The sequence below is a fragment of the Helicoverpa zea genome, chromosome 7, assembly GCF_022581195.2.
Source record: "Helicoverpa zea isolate HzStark_Cry1AcR chromosome 7, ilHelZeax1.1, whole genome shotgun sequence".
Lineage (NCBI taxonomy): Eukaryota > Metazoa > Arthropoda > Insecta > Lepidoptera > Noctuidae > Helicoverpa > Helicoverpa zea.
The window spans coordinates 4,240,391-4,266,396 of NC_061458.1; the positions used below are offsets into that span (position 1 = coordinate 4,240,391).

General features: G+C 35.1%; 1 protein-coding gene across 1 annotated transcript; it reads left to right on the forward strand.

Annotated features, from left to right (window-relative positions):
• Window positions 1-1,937: 1,937 nt before the first annotated feature.
• On the forward strand, window positions 1,938-7,722 carry LOC124631880. Its single transcript, XM_047166515.1, has one exon. It carries the CDS (start codon window positions 2,583-2,585, stop codon window positions 3,792-3,794), a length of 1,212 nt encoding a protein of 403 aa, XP_047022471.1. The 5' UTR covers window positions 1,938-2,582; the 3' UTR covers window positions 3,795-7,722.
• Window positions 7,723-26,006: the final 18,284 nt, after the last annotated feature.

A 26,006-nucleotide genomic window follows, 5' to 3' on the forward strand; every position in this document is an offset into this window, starting at 1 on the left:
AGTAGTACTATATAATGCTATAGATAGAAACTAAAAAACAATTTTGCTGTCCTTCAAAAAAATCGTTAATCGTTAAAAAACGCGCATTTGGTACTTTAGGAGGGGTATATCTCTAAATCCCTACGTGCTAGTGCAACTTTATGTTCTGGACTTCGATTACGTATCAAATAATCTATAAGAAATTATATATTTCACCTTTGAACCAAAAATGCTGTTGACCAGTGTTATTCTTCAGAAAATATTTTTGGTTCTAAAAGTGCCTTAGTTATAATAAATTCAGATACAAAAGTGATTTATTCAGAGTGGACAAATTTTAAAGTGCTTTCTGAATTTGAAATGGAGGGGTAATGCCGCAGGGTATACAGGTGAATTTGGTAGAATCCGGTTTTTTAAGAACAAAATATCTATTAATTATTCCAATTTATATAATGGATAGGATGTCAATTAAATAATTATGCACGTAGATCAGTTGTGAAAGTGAGTAGCAAAACTATGGTAGGTATCCGATATATTTGTTGTATAAATAAGCTGCACGTTCATCCAAAACTGAGTAAGTATAATGAGAGTATAAACAAATAATGAGTTATATTATGCATTTATATTTAAATGTCCACGCACGGTTTTAGATGCACGAAATAATGGTTCAGCATGTTAAAAAATAATGAATGCTGTTAATATTTAAGATAATTTTTTTGGCAGAAAGAAAAACTGAGTGCTATGGATTACGTGCTATAAACTTTTCAGTTCTGTGAATAAATTTGTTTCCTTTTATTTATTATTATTAAGAAATTCCACGGAAGTTGTCTACAGGGATTATGTTATGGCTTTCGAAGAAGCGAAGATATTCAAATGTCAGATCTACGAGAAGTTACGAGTTTAATTAAATCTACAAGTTCTAAGAAATACCAAGTTCTTAAACCTAGGCAGAAATCTTAGAACAAAAAAACAATTAGAGTTTACGGGAGTCATCAAATATCTGTGCTTGAAGTCGAAAATCAAAAGAGCATGTTTATGAAACTTAACATGAAATCAACTATTTATAACAATCACGATACCAGCAATGACATACAACGTGAGCGCTAACAAAGCTACCAAATCTCCATTCACGATACGTTGCTCACCACATCAGCACCCAAAATCGCGGGATCCAATCAAAACGGCGATGTACGTGTAAATATTAGATATGTACGTGAATAAATGCAATTTTATCGTTGCATGATTCCGACCCGAATAGCTGGAATGCAGCGTGCGATGAACAAATACAAGCACGGGTAACGAGCCTTCGGCCCCGCCGCGGGGAATTCGACCACGGCCCGTTGACATTTCCAAAGCTCACAGGATTTTTTCAAATATCTATTTCCCTTTCGGCGCTTCGTTAACACGCTGTCCTATCAAATTGCTGGTGAATTTTCACGTAGGTAGCTCAAAGGTGTATGCCATATATTGTTCATGAAATATTCCATTTTATTCTCACACATTCACATTTAGAATGAAAAGACCAGTCATCATATTACATCATAATTTAGAATCAGTGTATCGCCATTTCATTCATAACGTGGTATACGTGGTAAACGTGGTAGCCCTATGGGTCAATCCTTACTTATAAATGCGAAAATAACTCTGTGTGTCCATAAAACAACGTCACTTATCACGCCCTCTTCGTCGACTGTTACAGTTGTGATATTTTTGAATTTAACTAATCCCAGATTATGATTTTCCTTTGGCGACAAAACCTTTTTAGTGCTTCCGTAAGCATAGAAGCCTTTTATCAGCAATCGATACCTAGAAACGTTATAAATACGAATCATAATAATTCATTCAAAAGTTTTTCAGCCACTACCTTTCCAGTTAGAATTTTTTAGAAACTAAAAGATTGAAACGCCTACATGGGTAGTATTTTTATGAAAGACTGTAGTGTGCAGCTCGCCTAACCCTATATTTGTAACTGCACACACTAGATTAGTACATTATTACACGGATTGTTGACTTGAACAGTTCTCTTTTATTTTGCCTACATCACTCCAATACATGGCGACCCTTAGCCAGCAGTTAAAATTTTGCAACATGTGTAAAATACGAAAGTAGCTGAATAAATATGAAGAAATACAATTACGAAGAATAGAAGTTTGTGGCGACGAGAAATAAGAAAGGCAAGATTTTCAAGCTACAGAAGATTTTCAAGCTACAGAAGATTTTCGACTACAGAAAAAAAACTCTCACAGAAGATTTGGACGAAGCGATGAAAACAATACAAGAAGACAGAAAAGGATGTAGCTGCCGGGAGCCGGGAGAATGCTCAAGCCTTATGATGAGAGGATATGCAGGGCGCCGGGAGATAAATTGTACGGGTCCAGTGAGGAGCAGCTGGGAGTCAGTTCGAGTCCAATGCTGAGGAGTTTATTCACCCGCGCTACGTGAGACGTCATGACCTGCATATACGTTGACAGTAAATACGTGCCTACTGCAATGTAAGTTTTTCTCCACTTTTGTATTTTTTTTTTGCGTTATTTGTATAAAGCGCTGTTTTAAAATGTTATTATTAAGGTCATGCATAAGTACTTTATATTCAGTTTGAGGAAATTATGTCACAACAATTGCGAGATTTACATGCTAAGTTAAAATATTTAAGAGAATATGTAATAAAACTTGGTCCAAATGGACGTACAGGAAATTTAGGTTTTAAGAAACTAGAAGAAGCTGAAAAAGAATATAGTAAATTGGAGTGTATTTTGACTCAACTGAATCAAGAAGTTAAAGATCAGAAGCTAGATAAAGAATCTTGTGACATTTGCCAAATATTGATTGATGAGATACGACATAATTTTACGAAAATAAAGAGCTTATTTTCTTTGAGAGATAGTAGTAGTCAAACTAACGATAGAGATTTGATAGAATATTCTATCTGTGTTACAAAAATGTCAGACTCATTTGATATTAAAACTGCAATTTCCCTGTTGCCGGTAATGAATGGCCAGGAGCAGGTGACAAACCAACTTATCGATGGTATTCTTCTTTATAGTTCGCTCATCAATGACGACAGTAGAAGTAAATTAATAGACTTCGTATTAAAAACACGTCTCTCTCCTAGTGCAAAACTGCGCCTTAAAACTACGTATGCTGACATTGAAAGTTTGGTAGGAGATATTCGCTTTTATTTGTTACCGAAAAAATCGGCGGTAGCATTACAAACCCAATTATTTAGAGCTACTCAAGGTCGCAGGACTATAGAAAAATTTGGGTCTGAGATCGAGGAGTTGTTCGTAAATTTGACGATTGCTCAGGCTAACGAGAAGCGCGATGCATATGAGGTATTACGTCCTCTCAATGAAAGGACTGCAATTAAAAGGTTTAGCGATGGTTTGACCGACAAACGGCTCAGCACTATCATTGCCTCGCGACAGTTTGCGTCCTTATCTGAAGCTATTACAGCTGCGGTAGACGAGCAGTCTATATCTCTCCACCCACAAGAGCAGGTTATGCAATTTAGAGCCAACCACAATGTTAAACGCGGAAACAGCAGAGGATTCCGAGGCCGAGGAGATAGGCATTTTTATAACACCAAGAATAATTATAATCGTAATTATAATTGTTATGAAAATAGCACAGGTCAAGGAACTTCACATAGCGTAAATCGCGGCAAACACTCAGGCGGTCAGCGCCAGCGTCAGCATTTTCGCGGCCGTCCGATGCGTTATCAGCGTGTTCAGCATAACACGCAAGAGTCCAATGGCCAAGACAACTTGCGCAATGATGTCGCAAATAATAATGACAATTTAGAGTTTTTTCGTACCTAAACAGTGTACTCATTCTATTTTTAGTTATAACAATTTTTGTGTAGTTAATTGTCAACTTAACGATAGTAATATTGATCTTAGTTTGTTAATCGATAGTGGGGCTAGCTTATGTGTACTGAAGTATGAATGGTTGTCGCGACATAGGCAGTTATTGAATTTGGTAGAACAGGATAAGATAGTTATAAAAGGAATTAGTGGTAATTTAGAGTCTATGGGATATATTTATTTAAATATTACAATTAACCATGTGAATTTTAATCATAAATTTCACATTTTTGAACATTTATCTTGCGCCGCAGAGGGGATACTCGGTCAGGATTTTTTCGAACAATATAACGCAGTATTAAATTACAAAGATGGTACACTGACTTTAGAATCCCAAAACGAGTCTGTTAGTGTTAATGTTAACAAAAATACGTTTATAATTCCACCCCGTTGCGAAGTCATCAAACACATCCCGACGTCACAAAATTGTGATTGCGTCATTTTGTCAAGAGAAGTTCATAAAGGAGTGTACACAGCGGGAGTAATATCGAAGCCACATAATGGATTTATTCCTGTTAGGATATTAAATACAACAGATAGTTCAGTTAGTATAAACACTTCAGAATTAACTGTTAGTTGTCTAGATAACTTTTATGTTTGTAAGTTTGATGACGATTGTTTATCTGTTGATAGAGTTAGAACTTTGCTCGCTACTTTGCAACTGCATGCATATCTGAATAAAGAAGAGCAAATAAGCATTGAGAAAATATGTGCCAAGTATGCAGATGTTTTTCACTTACCAGGAGATACGCTCACAACAACTAATTTAATAGAGCATTCAATCCAACTAAAGGAAGACGCGTCTCCATCATATGTCAAGCCTTATCGATTGCCAAAAGCGTTGAAAGGCGAGGTACAAAAACAAATAGATGAAATGATTAAAAATGATATCATAGAAGAATCTATTTCAGAGTGGTCAAGTCCTATTTTATTAGTACCTAAAAAGACAGATAGGTCAGGAGAAAGGAAATGGAGACTTGTAGTAGATTATCGCCAACTCAATAATAGGATAAAAGATGATAAGTTTCCGTTACCTAACATCACTGAGATCCTAGATTCGCTATCAAACAACATTTATTTTTCAAAATTAGATCTCAGTCAAGGATATTATCAGCTGTCATTAGATGAAAAATCTAGAAAATATACTGCATTCACAACAGATAGGCAGTATCAAATGAAACGATGTCCAATGGGATTAAAGACATCTCCAAGTGCCTTTGCACGTCTTATGACTATAGCGATGTCAGGGTTAAATTACAAATCATGTTTCCTTTACCAAGACGATTGTATTGTTGTAGGTAACTGTCTTGAAACGCATAACAAGAACCTCATAAAAATTTTGGAATGTTTACGAAAAGTAAATTTGAAGTTAAATCCATTAAAATGTGAATTTTTGCGTAAGGAGATAGTTTATTTAGGTCACAAAATCACTTCAGAAGGTATATTTCCCGAACCATCAAAAGTATCATGCCTGCAAAAATACCCTGTCCCACAGAATGTAGACGAAGTCAAGAGGTTTGTTGCGTTCGCTAACTATTATAGGCGTTTTATTCCAAATTTTGCGGAAATAGCCTATCCTTTGAATGCGTTATGTAAGAAAAACGTACCGTTTGTGTGGAGTGATGAATGCGAGAGAGCATTTAATAAGTTAAAAGATATACTCATTAGTCCGACTGTACTTGACTATCCAGACTTTAGTGACAAAAATAATTTTACGTTACAAACTGACGCATCAAAACTTGGATTAGGCGCCGTACTGTCTAATAGTAATGGCAAGGTAGTTGCATATGCCAGCCGTAACTTGAAACCAGCTGAGACGCGATACCCTGTGATTGAGTTAGAATTACTTGCTATTGTTTGGGCTGTTCGACATTTTAGACCTTATTTATATGGGAAAAAGTTTTATATAAAAACTGACCACAAGCCATTGATTTACTTATTTAATATGACCGATCCTTCAAGCCGTTTAACTAAGTTTAGATTATATCTTGAGGAGTACGATTTTGAAATCAGTTATGTCCCAGGACGGCACAACGCAGCTGCAGATGCATTGAGCCGGATACCTATTACATCCAACAGTTTAAAGGAAATGCAACAGCATGTAGTATCGGTCATAACAAGAGCACAGGCTCGTAGGTTACGTACTGACTGTGATAACAATGACATGACTACGGAGGTATCCTCTACTTCAAGGCCTGATCAACCTAAAGTAGTGGAAATCCTCAAACGACCTATTGACAGCATTGAATTGATTCTATTTTGTAATCAAAATACACTTAAACAGATAGAAAAATTAAAACATTTTAATAGTGATAATGGTAACTGCAAATTCGTGCCTGAAAAGTCAGCAATTTTTATTATTTCTCAATCGTTGTCTACCGTAAGTGTGTTAACGAGAGAATTACAACGTCTTTGCAAGCAAATCAAAATAAACGAACTCGTAATAATTAAAAATAAGCAATATGAACGATTTGTAAACAATTTTATAAAGGAAATGAGTCATTTGGATGGTTTCCCCAAGTTACTTGTTATTAAAGATGTGACAAGAATTACTGACAAAGATACAAAGACTGTGATCTTAAATGACTTCCATCTGTTACCCACCAGTGGCCACGCGGGGGTAAACAGAATGTTAAATAATATTAGGAAGTATTATTATTGGCCAGGAATGACTAATGACGTATCAGAATATGTAAAGAAATGTAAAAATTGTCAGATTCAAAAGCATTCCAATCGACATATGAAAGAGCCAATGATTATCACATCCACGGCATCCACTGCTTTTGAGAGAGTTAGTTTAGATTTAATGGGTCCATTAGATGTAGACAATTTTAATTATAAATATATTTTGACATTACAATATGATCTGACTAAATATGTTGAAGCTTACCCTTTAGAAAAGAAGGATACAGTTTCAGTAGCACGATCATTTGTAAATAATTTTATTCTTAGATATGGTATCCCTACAGAAATAATAACAGACCAGGGAACAGAATTTATGTCATCAGTATTTACTGAAATTTGCAATTTATTGCATATAACAAAAGTGCATTCAACAGCTTACCATCATGAGACTCTTGGAGGTTTGGAAAATACTCATAAGGTTTTAGGAGCTTATCTAAGGATTCAGTGTGATAATAATAAAACGGATTGGAGCGGTTGGCTTCCATTCTGGTGCTTTTCATTTAATACTACAGTCCACTCTGAGACAAAATACACTCCATTTGAATTAGTATTTGGTAAACATTGTAATCTACCATCTAACATAGAACAAAATTCATATGTTGATCCTTTATATAATCCTGATTCTTATCCTTTAGAACTAAAGTATAGACTTCAAAGAGCACAAGCTGAAGCAAGAAACAACTTGTTATTTAAAAAAAAAATAAGAAAAATGAATTTTGATAAAACTATTAATTCAGTAATATATAAGAAAGGAGATTTAGTATTAATTAAAAATCAAGTAGGAGATAAGTTAGATAAGATTTATTTAGGACCATACAAAGTCATAGAGGATGTTTCACCAAATGTTAAAATTTTAAGGGATAATAAAGCATATATAATTCATAAAAATAATACAAAAAAGTTTGTAACTTAAAATGTCGTTTAATTTTAGTTTTATTGGATTTGTTTGTAAAGTATGAAGTCTAATAATATTCTGTATTAATTTAGCCTAAGTAAAAAAAAAAAAAAAAAAAAAAAAAATAAAAAATAATAATATCATTGTATTAATTGAGTTTAAGTAAATAAAAAAAAAAGAATTATGTAATAATATCATTTTTTTTTTGAAAAGGGGGAAGGTGTAGTGTGCAGCTCGCCTAACCCTATATTTGTAACTGCACACACTAGATTAGTACATTATTACACGGATTGTTGACTTGAACAGTTCTCTTTTATTTTGCCTACATCACTCCAATACAAGACCCATAATTGAATTATTGGAAAACCATGATACGAGTATGATGAAAAGATAAAAGGCCGTTGTTTTAAAACTCTATCTTAAAAGCTTTTAAAGTTTTATTATTTTGTGGAATAAATAAAAGGTAGTTCTCAATTGATCGGTTTATTTGTTTATGCGTGTTATGCGATATTGCAGATTCTAAACGAAACTGATCGATGTTTTTCTCTTTTAATTAACTAGCAAATTCGGCGTTTTTATATTTTCAGGACTTTTGATCATTTTTGGACATAATTTTTCTTACTTACAACTTAACTCTCGGGGTCCTGTCAGCCAGCCTATGTCAGTTCATTCACTTACTCTCACTTACGTGTCCGTCGCAATTGAGACAATCTGCTATGTACTTAGTTCTCTTGCTGAAATCTTTGAAATCAAAAATATTTTTTCAGCTATCGCAAATGACACCCAATCTTTACTCACGCGCACTCAATAGTGATATAGACGAACCGCCACCAGATTTAAATTCAGAATTCGTACATGTGGCAAATATTATTAGACGCCGGAAGCGCTTGCCAGCGGAAACACGTCACCGGGGGCGCACGCCCTCTACATCCGGCCGACTGAGGCGAAGCTCCTACCGACTTACTTGCGCTCATTTCTCGCCGAATGGATTCTAGGGAATCGCTTTTCAATCCGCCCAAGGTATTCTCAAAGAGCGCTCGCCTTTAGTTCACTATCGAACATTTCACAAAAGACAGTATAGCTCCAATTATGTACGTGTGTGTCTCTATAACGAGGACTATCTACGATCCGATGGTTGCGAATCTGGGAGAACACAATGTCCAGAGTAAATGTTGAACTTCGATTCATAATTGGATCAATTAAGCTACAATGTACACAAAGGGTGGTTACAATATAGCTGGTTAAAAAATTATGTTTTCATTTCAACATTTTATTTATTACCTACAAACTGATTTTTTTTGACCGTTGGTTTTCGACATTATCTAGTGGATTAATGATAAAGTATACCTATTGTCAATTTGTAAAAATATTTTTTTTATTCAGGTAAATAAAAATCGCAATAAATAAAATTCAAAACTAACAGCTATAGATATAGATTTTTCTAAAGCTTCGAGTCAATAAGTGTAGGCAGTTTTTGTTCACAAAACTAACATGACCCATTTTTAGAAAATCCCACAATATGTTATTCAGCACGTTTTCATTGTTACGTATTTATAAGACTTTTTTGAATGGATTTCATTCCATACCAACTAAGTAGTTACGTACCCATCCAAAAAAGTTGCGTTATGGTTTTCATTGTGATTATTTTTTTGATATCCTTATATCAAACTACCATCTCAAATTGGCTACATAAACAACACAAAGATTTCAAAACACAAAGTATAAACGCCTTGGGTGACATCCAAAGCAAGTTGTCGCGTTCATGCATCTTTGCGCTGTTTCCGAGCGAGGCACCGAGGCACTCCGCTGCCTCGCACCGCAACACGAGGCGCCATATTTGCCATGTACCGACAACTTTTGGGATGGAACTTTGAAATTCTTCGTGTCATTGTCGTCTTACGAACTTAACATGTGTGTGACAATATAATTAAATATTTTGGTCGTTAGCATCGTTGTTCGGTTGAAAGCTTTGGGATGGGATACTTTGAGCAAATCAGAATTGTTTGGTTTGCTTTTCATAATATTAATATTAAGTACTTTTGTGAGTCAGTTGAGCAGAAAATTATATAGGTATCTAAACTAGATTTGTAGTCATTGTGTTACAATTTGCACGCCCACAGGCCAATTAACCAGTTATCTAAAAACACAACAATACACTAAAAGGCTTTATTTGTTTATTTGTAAATTTTTATCATCTATGAGCGCTGTATTCATATTTATCTTAATTAAAGTTTCGTGGTTGTTTTATTATTTAATGGGAGGTATTATGTAAGTTACTACCAGATTGCGACAGTTTATGCTATCAAAATAATCATAAATATAAATAGTTCTGAAAACCCCCGTTTTACGCACGTAGACAACAAAATGCATGATAAAAGTCAAATATAAACTCTTAGAAAAAACCGGTACTTACAATTTCAAATATTCACAGGCTGTTTCTAGGTCCCAGTTGTTGCCATACTAATTTTCATCTAACTTACAGTACAACCTGTTTACTGTAAAACCTAAACAAAACGGACTAGCCTTCATCAGTGAGTTTACTCGCGAACCGTAATTCCCACTCAAAGAAATAATTCTAATCTAGGTCCAATAGCATCCGATATTAGCACGTTCAAACAAACAACAAATTCTGCATCTTCATAATATTAGTGTAAGTTCACATCATTGAAACATTAGCTCAGAAATCACAATGACATATCCTATAAAAGTGTATTCAGTAATTCGAAATCCATATTCGGTGCCCCGGGGACCAAGCTAGAGGCTCTTCCTTCCTGATCTGACATTCAGGGGGATTATGAGGCTCGCGTTGCCAGAAGTGGGGTCTAAATCGTTAAGTACCTTCCCGACAGGAACTTGGAATTTGCCAAGTCTTGACCTCGTGATACGAGTGTCTGTAAAGATGTGGGTACACTGAGTTACTATTGTTGATGTGACAATGTGGACAGTTTTTGAAAGCATCGCATATATTTTATTAGAGAGCAGCTAAACATATGTTATTTTTTATTTGATGTACCTACTGTACGCATTCAAGATCACTCAGGTCATCAGAAAACCTAAAACTTAAGATGCCAGTGCGTTCCACGTCATTTTATGACAAATCGTTTGTTGTACAAGCCACTCGTCTGTGGAATGCACTGCCAGTGGCAATAAGGCGTGCGCAGTCGATTGCAGTTTTTAAAAAAATGGTCAAGGATCACTACTTGGCTCTTTGACTACTATCGCTGTATTGTTATTATTTTTTCTTTTATTATCTTTGTTCTTCTATCTTTATTTTCCGTTTATTGAATATTTATTTTTATTTATTTTTTATATCTTTGGTACTTATCACTTATATATAATCTATATTATGTATGTACACCCTAAACTGCCCGTTTTTTCATTGTGTTCTATCAATCCAAAGGTTGTCTGGAAGAAATCGCTATTTAGCGATAAGACCGCCATTTGTACTGTACTTTGCGTGTTGTGATGTTCTGTGTTGTCAATTCTTTTTTTGGTGTACAATAAAGAATAATCTAATCTAATCTAATCTACTGAGTCGAACTTAGTCTCTACTATTCAAGTAGATAAATTATTCAGATATAATAATTTATGTCGGCGTAAGGTACACGTACGCTATTTTCAATTCAGATTTAGCTCTATAGATAATGGAAAGGTTTTTTTCCAAAATAATGAATTTTGGGAAATTTTCTGAGTACAGTTCTTGAATACTACTATAGTCGTCAGTCAACAACTTCATTACGCTATTACAACACAAAAATATTGACATGGAAAACTAATTAAATCCGCAAGTGTGCCCCAAACCTTAGGGCGGTTGAAGTAGATCATAATGAAGTGCTAGGAATGACAAACAGGCGTTTGTTTGTACGAATAGGCCTGTCACCATTCGTATTAATTGCTGAACTAAGTTAGTTAAGTTTCAGGAACACTTAAAAACTTTCAATGATCGAATGACAGCCATGTTGATAATGTCTTAGAGTATTTAATAAAAGACAATTAAAATACAAGATTTTTATAGAATAATATTTTAGTATCCAATCACCAATCAAAACGTTATTTTTATAATATACATACACATTTCTAAATCGTCATAATACAAACAACATTTCACAAACCACACAGATTTTCGTAATTTACCGTGATTATTTTTCCGACCCAAATATCGACCAATAGAATTGCACCATTCGACGTCACGTGGTACAACCTACATGGTATTATACTGAAAATTTTTTGAATATTTTCTCTGGTCGTTGCTACGTCAAACTGACAGGTTGTGGCCGACATTTGGGACGGAAAAATAATCTCCCGAATACCACACGAGCTTCATAATTATCTGGCATTTCCCTCAAGGTTCCCTGCAAACAAATAAAGTCGTCAAGTTTTTCAGGAAAAATCACTCGCGCTTCGCGCTCGTTATTTTTTAACCTGAAAAACTTGACTCCTTCATTTGTTTGCAACGAACCTATCGGAAAATACCCGATAATTTTGAAGCTCTTGTGGTATTATAAGTGAACATTCCACAATTATAAAACAATAAACTTATATCAGAGCCGTAAACTTATCTCTTTAATAAAATTACGTTAACTACGTATTTGCCCACTACCTGCGGTTATGTAAACAAATGTTACAAAATAAAACTGAAAAGTACACAAGACTTAGAAATCTCTCTTATCTAGTTAAATTCTACTTATAGTAGTTGTATCATCATACAGCCCTTTTTCCTTGACTCATTATTCACACAACCATCACCTAATGAAAATTACTAGTGGTTTCCACAAACTTAAATCCACTTTAAATTAACAGAATATAATATCAAAGGCAAACGATATTTCTCTCGAAACAAGTTTAGTTACCAAAAATTCATGAGTATGAAAGTTTCGACCCGAGGTCGGTGGCTCGAAAAGAAAACGGTGGGAGTATCACATTGTTTGTTTGCCTCCACGGGCCGCCGGCCTTACTATCTCATCTCATGCAATTTGCATTTGTTTAGCTACACAAAGGGCAACAAACTATCCATTACGACCCACGACCTGCCTATCTGTCCTTTAGTTTGTTCTCTATTGATATTATGTGGCTGAATCTCTACCCTTTTTGCATACATTTGCTTGATATTTACAGCAACAAATGTAGTAAACCGGTGGGTATTTTACTTAAAAATCAATCATAAGAAATGAATGCGAAAGAGTTCCTGCAAGCTTACTTAACGACAACATCTATCATAACCACAGACGGTTTTAAGCTCTGTACTTTCATTTAGTTATTCGCTGAAAAACTGTTTTTGCATAACATTAGTCATGCTAAGGGAAGATGGATTGCTCTAGGTTTTATGATACCATTAGTTTTCATGGGAACATATTGTGGGTGTCTATTAATTACATCAAGCAAGTTATCATCTACGACTTAGCAAAGGTTTTCTGCATACTTAGCATGGCATTGCGCCAGACAGATTGGCTATTTTCGTTTTTTTCCTTAATCAGTTCCTTGTCCATTTTAATGACACTGTATACATACGATAGATGTAACTTCAGAGGACTCGTTTTCGTTTTTAATCGGATTTTATTTGTAATTTTGAGGTATCTTTATTAAAGTGAAGCAACTGCACTGTTTATTTGCTAACTATACTACTAAAAGAGAAGATTGCAATACCATATTCTACAAGTTTTCACATGTACGTAGTTAGTACGTCAGCTTTGGCTGCTTGGGTGTCGTAATAGCTTGAAAAGAGGATTCACTTGGTACCCCAGTTGGGTGCCAGCCAGGAAAATTCCGCTATTGTACAAGTTTAAACTTATATGCGATACATAAATAAATAGTTACGATGACAGAACATTTCATAATGTTCTTGGCGAGAACAAGAATAAAGTTCCGAATAATGCCTATTTTTATGTGCTGTTAAAACAGATTTAATGCCAGGCCGTACCATTTAAAGGATTGTTACAATTTTCGCATCAATTTCATCGCTATTTTCATTGTTATTGTAGAGCAACTACATATATTAATGGTAAACTCCCTGTAGGTTCCAGATGATCACGATATTCTAAACGTTAAAGATTCGATAAAAAATATAATAAGGAATTATCGAACAATGCTACACAAATTAACTATTTTAAAATCATAATTTCGTTACAAATATTATTTTGTATAGAGAGTCAGACAGCCAATATTGGTATGTTCTGAATTAAACGTGGTTAGCAAAATTAAATATAACAAACACATCCGTACACACGTCTGCGGTTGATTTTTATATGCGTAATAAACATATTGCGTAATTTTTATAAACTTAGTCCATACCAAACAGATACTTTTTGTGCTGAAAAAACACAAAAACAGACTGGTTTTATTTATTGCATAACTTATTCACGCTTTTATTAAATTAAATACATAAAGAAAAAAAAATAAAAAGTTAGCTTTTATTTTCTTTTCAATGATAGTAAAAATCATCAAATGTCCTCTCCCGCTGGGTTAGTAGCGGTGAGGGAGTGTCAGACTTTTACTGACTAAAAATCCATCGTGTACCGTCGTGGGCCTTTTATACCAGGGCCGCCGTAACTATTTCGAACAATCCCGCAGCCCCCGCGGATAAAGAGTTAGTTACGGCTGACTTAAAAGTAATAACATAATAATATCTAATTCAGGCATAATGCAACTGTCTCTCAGCCGAAGACTTTCAAAATCTAGTAGGTACCTAGAAGCAAAGTTCACATACAAACTTTCCAGGTAACAAATTCTCTTTATAGTGCTGATATTGATTATAGTTAGTAATTGGAAACCTGCTATCAACACAATATAATCTGCTTCTACTGTTCATACATTAAAAGTCAAAGATATTAAGATATCGTTAATGGTAAAAGTTTCTGGATACTCTACGTTCAGCTTATTGAATAAAACAATGAACTCGCTAGCAATGAATCTGGGGCACTTAAAATATAGAATAGTAGTCATAAAACAGGTGTAATCAAACTGCTTTAATAAGAAAATAGTTTGATGAAATTTTGATATTAAAGAAAGTATAATGAAATATTTAAGCATCAAGAATATTATTTTCTCTATCTATTTTACTTAAATATTACGTCACAAAATTGGAATCGAAATCATACTAAATGTCTCAGTGACCTTTAAAATTATGTGTAGGATTGTGGTTACCGGACTAAACCGGAGTCTTACGATAACCCCAGTTGTTACCGTAATAGGTTTGTTAGTAATGTATCAAATCCAGGAAACGGTTAACCTGAATCTAAGGGCAATCTAGCGAAGTGATTCGAAACAATATGTCGGTAATTAGTTTTGGTACTTGCCTTTGATTAGGTTTGCTTGATTCCCAATTTCAACCAACTGTTCTCGAATAATTATGGATTGTGGAACGATATAATTATCCAATGACTAATGGTTACTCAATGCTCAAAGAGAGCAATGAAATGTAGGCTTTATTGTAGCTCTGCTTTTATTTTATTCCAACCTGCGTGCAAAATATTTCATGTAGGTGCGTGTGTACATAGGTAACTTCAGTCGAAATGGCTCTGGTGTGAATAAGATCCACCTTTTCATTCCCGGAGTTAACGACACTCAATCGTGTGTACCTAATTCGGAATTTTCAAAGGAATTGATTAACGTTTGAACCGTGAATAAAACACAAACAAAATCGCTCTCGCACCTACAGCATACAGATTAAACTCACCTATTGAGTAAGCACGTGCTTGCTTTATTTATTTCTCGACGTGGCTTCAAGATATTTTCACAAATGATGCTGCGGTCCAACATTCTTCCCTGGTCATTCATGTGGAAAGAAATCAAAGGATCTCTGCGTTTTCGTAGCCAGCTAGGTAACTGAAATTTCACGGGTCGTTGCGCAACGTTTTTGGTCAAAAAGGGATCTTATCTTGAGGATGATAACCTTTTTAACTATTCTAAGAATATTATCTTTCTTTTTGTTACGTTGAAGTACTGGAATATTCAGTAAATAAAAAATCGGTAAAAAAAACTTTTAAGTTTAACGGTTTTACTTTATGTGCACTGAAAACTAGAATATATAAAAAAAAAAACTGTTAAGTCCTTACCTATAAACCTACGTAGGTGGTCCCGGTCATATTAGACTAAAATAAAAACGTGGGGCCCATTACTTAACTATTGCTGTAGTACTTTCTTCTAGAGGTATAATAGGTGTGGATTGCATCGACTTACTATAATCGTAAATGGAGATTTTGACAATCAATAATCAGCCGTAACGGCTTCACCAGCGCACGCCAAGCTCATGATCTACCAAAGTATAAAGATATGCTTTGCCATAGGTAGGATTTCAGAGGGCCCCACGTTTTTATTTTAGTCTAATATGACCGGGACCACCTTCGTAGGTTTATAGGTAAGGACTTAACAGTTTTTTTTTATTTTCTAGTTTTCAGTGCACATAAAGTAAAACCGTTTAACTTAAAAGTTTTTTTTACCGATTTTTTATTTTCTAGTTTTTAGTATTTAATGAAAATGCCTACCGAATATTCCTCTTTCTATATATGGGTCAGCAGCGGTGAGGGAGTGTCAGTCTCTTACTGACTAAAAACAGTTGTGTTTCGTCGTAGGCCTTTTATGTACCAGGACCACGGTAACTCTTTCGAACAATCCCGCAGGCCTGGGCCCCGCTGGGGTTGCTGACAGTATTCTACTTGTGTAGCCCTTTCATTTGATACCCATATTGAGGGGGTTGTGGAAAAAATATGTAATCCGCCATTTTGTACCGGCGGCCATCTTGGATTTACAATGTTATTGATATTACTATATTGTATTGTCATCGGAATTGAAGGTGTGTACCAAATTTCAGATCAATCTGACAACAGGAAGGTACTTAAATTTGAATTACTAAATCTGACCCAAGAATAATAAATAAATAAAAACCGGCCAAGTGCGAGTCGGACTCGTGCACGAAGGGTTCCGTAAATTACAGTTAAATCAACCTATCTCAAAAACTATAAGAGATACTTTGATCAAACCAAAAATCGTTGAAAGAGTTAATTAGCATGCATCACCTCTATTTTTTTTAGAATTTTATACCCCGTAGTTATAAAAATAGAGGGGGGGGGACATACTTTTTACGACTTTGAGAGCTGATATCTCAAAAACCGTTCACTTTAAGAAAAATGTTTTTTAGAAAACTTTATATCATTTTAAAAGACCTTTCCATTGATACCCCACACGGGTATGTACATCGAAAAAAAAAATTTCATCCCTCAGTTACATGTATGGGGGGCCCCACCCCCAATTCTTTTTTTTACTATTTAGTGTCATATTTTTGTAGCGGTTCATACAACACATATTCCCATCAAATTTCATCACTGTAGTACTTATAGTTTCCGAGTAAATCGGCTGTGACAGACGGACAGACGGACAGACGGACATGACGAAACTATAAGGGTTCCGTTTTTGCCATTTTGGCTACGGAACCCTAAAATAAAAAAAACAAACAAACAGGGTGAGCTAAATAAAACCGTTTAATAAAACCGTTTAAAAAGAGCTCTTAGATCCTTTAATTTAGAGATGACAATGTAAGAAATTCACGCATAAAATATCAAGGGTCGTATTACGCGTTCAGATTTGTATCCAGCTAAGAGACTGATGGCGATAAAAAAATAGTACCTAAAATAGTAAAAATAGTACCATATCCTTTATGTACTAAGATTTAGAACAAGACATTGAAAATAATATTAAAACTTTCATAAGCCTGTATTTTGAGGACTCTATAAAATCCGCATCATCTTACGCGGATCCACGCTTTCGAGTTTCTTTATAACACTTTTAGGGAGCATTATGTAGTGTGCGATACCAACACAAGTGCCAACAACTACATAAACGTATATAGGTGTTACTATTTTACGAAGTGCGAGATTAAATTTCAAGAATGCCGGGAAGTAAATTGGATTTTACCGCAATATATCGTATTCGGGTATATTTGTGCGTTACGCGGGTATCATGTGTGCGAGATTACACATTTATTATGAATTAAACTTGATGGCTTATGCGGTGGAACTACTCGTAGGTATATCCATGTCTCTTTATATAGAAGTGTGAGGTACAACTAAGTAGCTTGGAAAGTAGGTCTTTAGCTTTATTAACTGAATATTTTGTAGTTAAAGGCAACTAATGTTAAAAAGGCGTGAAGATGTAGGTACGAACAATCTAACATGGACGTACTTCTGTATTCCTATTTTTCTGTTTGAATTCGATCATCACACAAGACATTTTCTTATTACTTACTGAGTTCAATTGAGTTTCTTCTAGAACTTCTCAAAAAACTGAATGGAAAAAAGTGCTTAAAATGGAATAACTTGTAAGGATCTGAATATAACACATACCCATACTAAAAATAAATTATGGAATCAAGAAAAAAAATAGTTATTAATTCGTGAAATACCTAGTTGCAAGCAAAATAATAAAGTTAGACAAATATTTTATATTTTATATAATTGCGATGTTACATAACTGATTGGTGTAAATTCGTGCATAATTCGATTAGAGATTAATTGAACAAATAGCTAGTATCGAGAACTAAATCGACCAGTTTTAAATCGTGATCACGTTATATGAATTTCCGGGACTCAGCACACTGTTAATCGAGATATGATTAAATACAATCAAAGAACCATAAAATACGAATAATTAAGTGCACTAGGTTAACTTTCTAACTTTTGTGCATCTATAATAATACGATGAATACAATTGTTATTTTTTAAACAATACAAAAAAGTTTGGCTATAGATCTAACCTTAATATAATACCACGTAACTTGAGAAAAATAAAGAAACCATGTATCTATTTCCCTCCTGTACACACACGATATGAACAGATATATTGTTCTTTTACCATATCCAGATTCAAAAGCTACTGTTCACTGAAATTTCCACTTCACAACAAGTAGGATCATTACAATTTTAAATACTTCAGACAAACTCGAACAACGAGCACGCTATGAAGCTTATTAAAAAACAATCGCTGATTGAAAATTTACGAATGCACATACCATAAACGATCTCTTCAATATTCATGACGAAATTATTATTCCAAGAGAACTTTCATACTGAATTTTGCTCTATTTGCGGCCAAAGTTTTATTTTCGTTGCATTGCAAGTTGTATTTGATAGATGACATGAAAAATAACATGTGTTCTTGGGTCTTGAGTAAACCTAATCCGTCCTTTTCGTAAGAGAATTAGTGAAGTAAATGCCTTTCACGGAGGCTTAGCCGCGAAATGTGTACAAGCTTATTACTGAAATGTTGTTTATGCTTTATACATTATCCTTTTACTACCGAACACGGAATTATGTTCAAGTAACATTACTGAGGGTAACACCACGAACAAGTTACGTTTAAATGAAAAGTAAATAATAATATTCTTGGTATGAACTGAAACCACAACCACGCATTTCTGAATTAGGTAGATACAAACAGTTCAAAAGCTTCTCTTTCAGCAATTTGAAACAAGCCATTAAGTAAATAAAATGAAAACTTGTGTTCACTTTCTAATTCTTCTTCTTCTTTCGTGTCGATGACATGTCTTATAGTGAAACTACACTTTGTCAGCCCAATATGCCGCCACAGCGAGAGCACGGCCGGATGCGCTCATGAGGTCCTGCCGCGAGCAAGTTTCAGGGCACAGTGGACATGCGATGAGGTGGGACATGGTCTGCATAGCAGCCCCGCACTCGCACTCAAGGTCCGCCCCCCCGTGAAACCCCACCTGGACCGATTGTCTTTGCTTCGGCTGACTTTCTAATAGTACCTACGTACTTAGTGGTGTAGAGGTACCAATAGTACTTAAAAGTATGAAGTAGGTAGGTAACACAAAAGTACAAGGAAAAAATCCGTGCGCAGCACACGGTAACAACAAAGGTTTAACAAAACGTCGAACACTTTTATTTCCCTAATGTAAAACATAATATTTACAGCTTAAAACGACTTTTTTATCTTCGTTGAGCCACAATAGCAACCGTCGAAAACACGGAATGATAAAATTGTGCTGGTTGGTTTTTGGAAAATGCATCGTATGCTTTTGAGATAAGGTTTATATTACTGAAATTAAGCTTATGAACATTTTTGGGAACATTTCGGTTGGCTGACTAGACCTTAGAGGTAGAAAGCCGTGCATTTTGCTGTGCACAAGAGTTCGTCATGTAGGTACTTATTATCATGAAAATATAATATGTAATGCTTACTTTTCAATCTCAAACTACATATCTAACTATATTATGTGCATCTTGAGTTTTCGCTATATTTCACAAGCTTTACAAAAAAAGAATGTCGCTGAGTCTCATTCATTGTGAATGTCCCTTACGTGTATTTTTTTTAAATAAATAAATAATAAGTCTTTGAAATATAACATCCCACCTGAAAAACCTATCTATCCTAACTACTCAACAATAGTACATTGTTTGAAAATGTTGTAACGCCACTGAATACAAGCTGTTGATTTGCATCCGTGCCATATTCAAGGACGTAATTATGCTAATGATTCTCGACCCAAATCAACAAAAAAATAGGTACGTAATTATTTTTTTTTTATTTTTTTTCGGAATTCTGTCAATGTCATCTGGCCGTATTTAAACTTGGCGCGTGTGTTACTGGCCTTAAAACCATGCTGCGCCCTCACACAAACGCAAACACCAAGCATACGCAACGATTATTCATAAATTTCATTCATAAAATTGGATTACTTCTGAAATACTACGACATTACAATGACAAAAAAAGCAGTGTATATTGGCTATTTCCCGTCTACTGTAATTCCAATCGATTATTTACGTATTTTATGCCCTCCTCCTGAAGTATGGCACAAATGCAAATCAACACCTTGTATAATCAGCATAATTTTCAAACGAGCAATAAGCTAAACATCAGTTTTTAAACCTACAGTCTCGTCACTAAAAATTAATGCTGGAATTTTAATAAAATTTTCGTCGGTACACACTACTTCGCGCCGTAATATGGACCTAGCCTCGCATGTTCTACGTAAGTAATTATTTTATTAGACTCACTTTGTACTTTTACTCATTTTGTCATGCCAGTCGTGTTTTGTGACGTGTAGACTTTTAATTTGTTGTAGTCGAAATTATATTAAAAGTAGATATAAATAGCGACCTAAGTCCTAGATTTGAAGATTAATTCATGCAGTTTTCGAATATATTTTTGTAACTCCCTGCCGTGGCAGCAAAGAAATATATGTTCGTCAACGATTCACGATGCATTCGACTTTGAAGTCAATTCAAATAAAACAAAGCATTTTGCCAATAATTTTATTGCAACAAAATCACGAACACCGGTCTATTCAATGCCACCCTCGCCTGCTAAATGCAAAACAAACTTCACAATAACGTACAATTTATGTCTACCTAACGGAAATGCCATCAAAAGTTGTTGTGTAGTTGTTTGAAATTATCGTCGCACATGCCAATATGTCGGCGCTCAAGTAAATTGGTAGGTAACTTCAGTTATTAGTATGCAAGCCAAGCGCTGCCTCTGTTGCCACGTGTCACCTTAACATTGTACTGCATGCATTAGATATAATTACAACGAGATACATCTTATCCTTTGTTAGATAAGCGATTTTCGCGACGTTGATTACGGATTTGCCTTTGTACTAAGACAATGTACGCTCTTAAGTTCGTAGCGTTATGAAAATAAAGGTTACTGTTACAAACAAACGTGTCGTGTTCATAAGATATACGAGTCGTCTGACAGACAACCATCGTTGCGACATAAGTTTTATACATTTACAATATACAAAAAGATTTCGTACCTACTCTACGTGGGTGCGTTCATGATTTACTGTGAGATTGTGTTCAATCTACATACATGCATATACATATGTATCTACAAATCTTACAAATATTTGTTTCGTGCGAGGATTGAGAAAGCTACATGCAACGCAGCTATCAATCGCTTAACCGTAGCGCCTACAGTTACTTCTGTATTCACAATACTAGTTTACATACAGGATTGAAGATCGTATTGATATACACAAACCTCTATAACTTGTACGTACATGTACATCGAGTTTCCTGGAAGGGTTTGTCCGAGGTTTATCCGGTTGCAATCCCGTTTACCACACATTGGCCAGTTAATCATTTATTTAAGCCCCATGTTATATTGAGCTTGTCTGAAAATACCGGGCATAAGTCTCTATACTCGTCTGAGATAAAAATCTAATATAATGTAAAATAATACAAATAGAACTCAAAACTCCATGTTCAACATTCAAGCAAAACTAAAAGACCAACCACTTGACAGAACACAACATTGACTACCATAACAAATTGAATTTATCTGTATGTTTATTTCTCTTTGCTTATACGATACGGATAAAACGTCAACATGAAAAATGAGCGTCTAACAAATTGATTTATTGGTTATCTTAGCTGTGTAGATGTTGGAAGTGGCCGCCGGCCGTCCATTTACGTCGGAGGAAGCGCATGGTACAGTGTCGGAAGCGGCTCTGATGCGGGATAACTTCTGGTTCCGGCGTACGTGCCTGCTTGTGACGTATTAGTAGGTAGGTAGTTAGGTATGTCGCGAGCCTTATTGTGTGGACGTGATGTTGATGTATGTATGTCACTGTTGTTGGGTGGTTTTGATTTAATGACTTGTAGTGTTCTTTTCTCTAAGATCTGATGAGAAGAAGAACATCCATTCTACCATTGTTCATCATAATGCGATAGGTATCGGTTTTTCTCGTCTGAAAGAGTACCTCCGTCTAAGTGTCACAATTTTCTCTCGCATGACGGAAAGATAGGATTTAATGATCTTGATGAAAGCAGATTAATAATTAGATTTCAAATCAAAATGACTTCACCTAATAAGTCCAAAGGTTTCATTTTTGTTTTATATTTCTGTTCTCATACACAGTAAAATATTCCATGCAAAATTCAAAGACGTCAAAAAATATCCCTTAGCCCAACAAACTACTAACGAACGTAAAAAGTAAAACCGGCATAGAACAGTGCGTCGAACCGAACGGTGTCATGTCTAATGCATAGTAATGAACCTCGAAATCCGAAACCCGAACACACGGCGACCACTGAGAGCAAAAGATACGAAAATGGACAGAAATTCCCAGAATCCTATACCTTAGTAGTCATACAGTGTGATGTGCTTTTGATATTCTTACACAACAGGATATAAGCAACAATCCCAAATATTTATCTGATTCCTTGCTTAAAGCACTCGGGTAAAAAAAAACCCCCGACCCAAAAAAAGTACGCAATTAAACCCTATAAAAAGCAAAAAATAACTTTAAACACTACGTAAGTACCAACTAAAGCATGTCAGACTAAACAAAATTTTGTCGTGTCGGGGGACCGCTCTAATTTATTAGCCTAACGTTAGAAGTAATTATATACTACTACATTATATATACTACTTATAACTTTGTATATAATTGTGTTTAGATACGTGTTTTTTATACGAGTGTTATGATTAGGTAGGTATTATTTGATTTATGTAAGTATTTTTAAAGGTAAAAAGCGGTCCCCCGACACGTCAAAATTTTGTTTTAATTTTATTTCATGCTTTTTGAAGGAGCTCCTTAATTTTTCCTTCCTTCATTTAATTTCTTTTATTTTAAGATGGGGTCGCTATATGCGATCTCGGCCAAAGGAAGCTGTTTAACAATCCTCATGACAAACTGGCTTTGGGAGAATTGCACAGATTAAGAATCAATAAAGATTAACTTTTGGTCATTCTAGATTTTCAGCAAAAATATAAATCGGTTTACCCGTTTCATTCCGGCATTCCATGGTTTCATCCGTCACATCCCATTTCCAGCATCAGGTTCTCGTCAATTACAATCATGAAGAGAACTAGTCAAGACAAATTCAACGAGCCCAAACTCGATGCGTTTACTAAAAGGCAGTTCAGGGTTACGTCTCCTATCTTCGTTCCCTATCAGCAGACCAGCTCAGCGGTTCCAGAAGACATTAGTGTTTCAAATTTCAGATCCCACATATGCTTGCAAGTAAACTGAGCGTGTAACATTCCTATCACACCTATCAAACGAGCTGATGACCTTGAAGACCTGCACCGATTTCCACCAAACATAGCTAAGAACACTCCCGAATGACATTCCTTTCAAACAAAAAAAACCGCATTACAATCGGATCATCCGTTTGGGAGCTACGATGCCACACACACACACACACACACACACAGACACGTCAAACTTATAACACCCCGTCGTTTTTGCGTCGGGGGTTAAAAATATAGTTACCTACTATTAACAAAATAAATACCTATTTACTACAAAATCAAAAACTAACTAAGTACTGCTAAGTAGGTACTAAAATGCTTCGAAAAATTCCTTCCGTCGCTGACAACTGGGAGTGTGTCCTAGCTAGCTGGCTATTTCAGCATTGCCGTGGCAATTCTGAAATGAATTATCCTTTGTCCAAAGTTTTTCAATTGTTATATTTTTCTATGCTTGTATTTACACACTTTACGCATGACATAATGTGTTGCGTCAAGCATTTAAAAGAAAAAAACAATGATTTATTCTTACTAATAGCCCTTTGTGAATTCTATTTTAATGAAAGACATGTAATAAATAATGATGTTTGTAGTTATTATAACAGAGAAAGAGTATAGAGTATGTAAACACAAAAAAAAATAATCTTCAAAACTCTAAAGACCGCTGCAGTTGTATTTAAAATCAAAAACTAACTACTTTTGAATATTACGTACCTAGGACTCTGTCCTATGTGCAGTCTTTAAGTTTTCCTGATTCCACGTGCGCTGTACCGATATTGTCAGCAGTAAACATCCATTCGCAATTGTTATGAAAGACCAAGCGTTTCCTCTCGACCTCTCCAATTCGCTCACTTACCAAAACAACCACGTCTGTTCAACATTTCAGGCTAATGAAACGGCTATAAACGAAATTATATCTACATTTTATTTAGCACATTCACTGGTTCAGGTCAACGTTTTATGTTTATTTACATTTATTAAGTAAAACAAATTGCTGATGCTTTAAAACGCGCGCAGTAGTGAACGCCGGGTATTATCAGTAATTAAATTAGACTTGCAAAACGGAGACGTATAAGCACGTCTACTTTTAAGCATTTATTTCCTTTACGCACAGAATGAAATTTAACAAATTTCACGGAATATTGTTTCCAGTTTGCGCTGCAAGCTCGAATTCATCAAGTTTCGGGGTTTGGAACATTTTTGCTTTGTGCACAACCTGAATGAAATTGTTTTCATCTCCAAAAGATGAGATTATTTTTATTTTAGAGCGTTCTCTTTGTCCCGTCTCGTCAAACTGTGTGGGTTAATAAGATTTTAATAATGGATGGGAAGGTGTCAAGTTGGTTACGTGCGGGTCATTCAGCCTATTGTATGGAGTTTACGAGCCAGCAACCTCGTAAAGTAAGTATTGCTGAAGGTTCAGCTATCAATAAACTTTATATTGTTAAGCGTAATGCAATTTTCAAGAAGATGAACCACAAACCTTAGATTGTTAGCCGTTTTATTTTATGTATTTTTATATTTTCAACCTTTTCGGGCTGATAACTTCACCTTTATAGAAAATTCAATAAGTACTGATTTTACGCACCAAGCAAGCTATGTAAATAAGTTATTTATTAACCACGAGACAAGGTTACTAAAGGCTGAAGTACCTAAAATATGATATTCTGTACCTAATGTATATAAATCTGAGAAGATATCTTCCCAGCTTACCCTACTCTGGACTATCATGGAAGTTGTTATAGTTTAGTCATTCGTGAAGCTCATCAATCATTTGTTTGCGAACTTTTGCTTGTTCTGGCCGAGTCTTATCTGTATTATCGGGAGCAGACGCGTTATCTATCACATAAATATAGATATGCGTAGGTATATTAGCTGCTATAGTAAATGGCGTTGTAGTGTTTTTGGGAATGATCGCGGGTTGATTGAACTCGATTTTATATTCAAATAAGTATGAGAGCAACTCAAAAATTATTGGGACAGTAGGTAGGAAAATACATGTAGGAATCCTACATGTATTTTAAGGATATTATTTGCTGCCTGTTATATTATATTGTATGGTAATATTTCAAGCGAACTCAAATTCAAAATTAGCCTCACCTGCTTACTACCCATTCTGTTCTAACATATTGTTCAGTACTTACGTAAGTAAAGTTATCAGTTCACTCCATATTTGTCTGGTCTCCCTAAGACAACGTATTTGGAGTTCGGCCAGAAGTGTGTACTCGCCTCTTGCCACGCTATAACTTAATAAACACAACCATATTCGGAACTTCAACTACCTACTGAGCATGGAAACTTTTAAAGTAGGTCTTATTATATGCAGAAGATATGGTTTGCAAATGGAATAATTTTTCCGCAAACCTCTGTATATATAATGAGTATAAGTCGAAAATGTAAGGCTAGATTTTGTATAATATAAGTACTTAGGGTATTCTGGTAAGCTTAAGTTTATTAAAAATAATTGGCTTAGCAACTTTCCCACAGGTAAAGTAGGTAAAGGCCTTTTCTGATAAACAGAAGATACGTCAAATGTCAAGGTTTTGTCGAGTAAAAATAAAGGTATGGTGCTGGCTAACCGCGTTCGTCAGCAAT

What these genes read in the sequence shown, in the direction of transcription:
- LOC124631880 (XM_047166515.1), top strand. Translation starts at nt 2,583, where the DNA reads ATGTCACAACAATTGCGAGATTTACATGCTAAGTTAAAATATTTAAGA.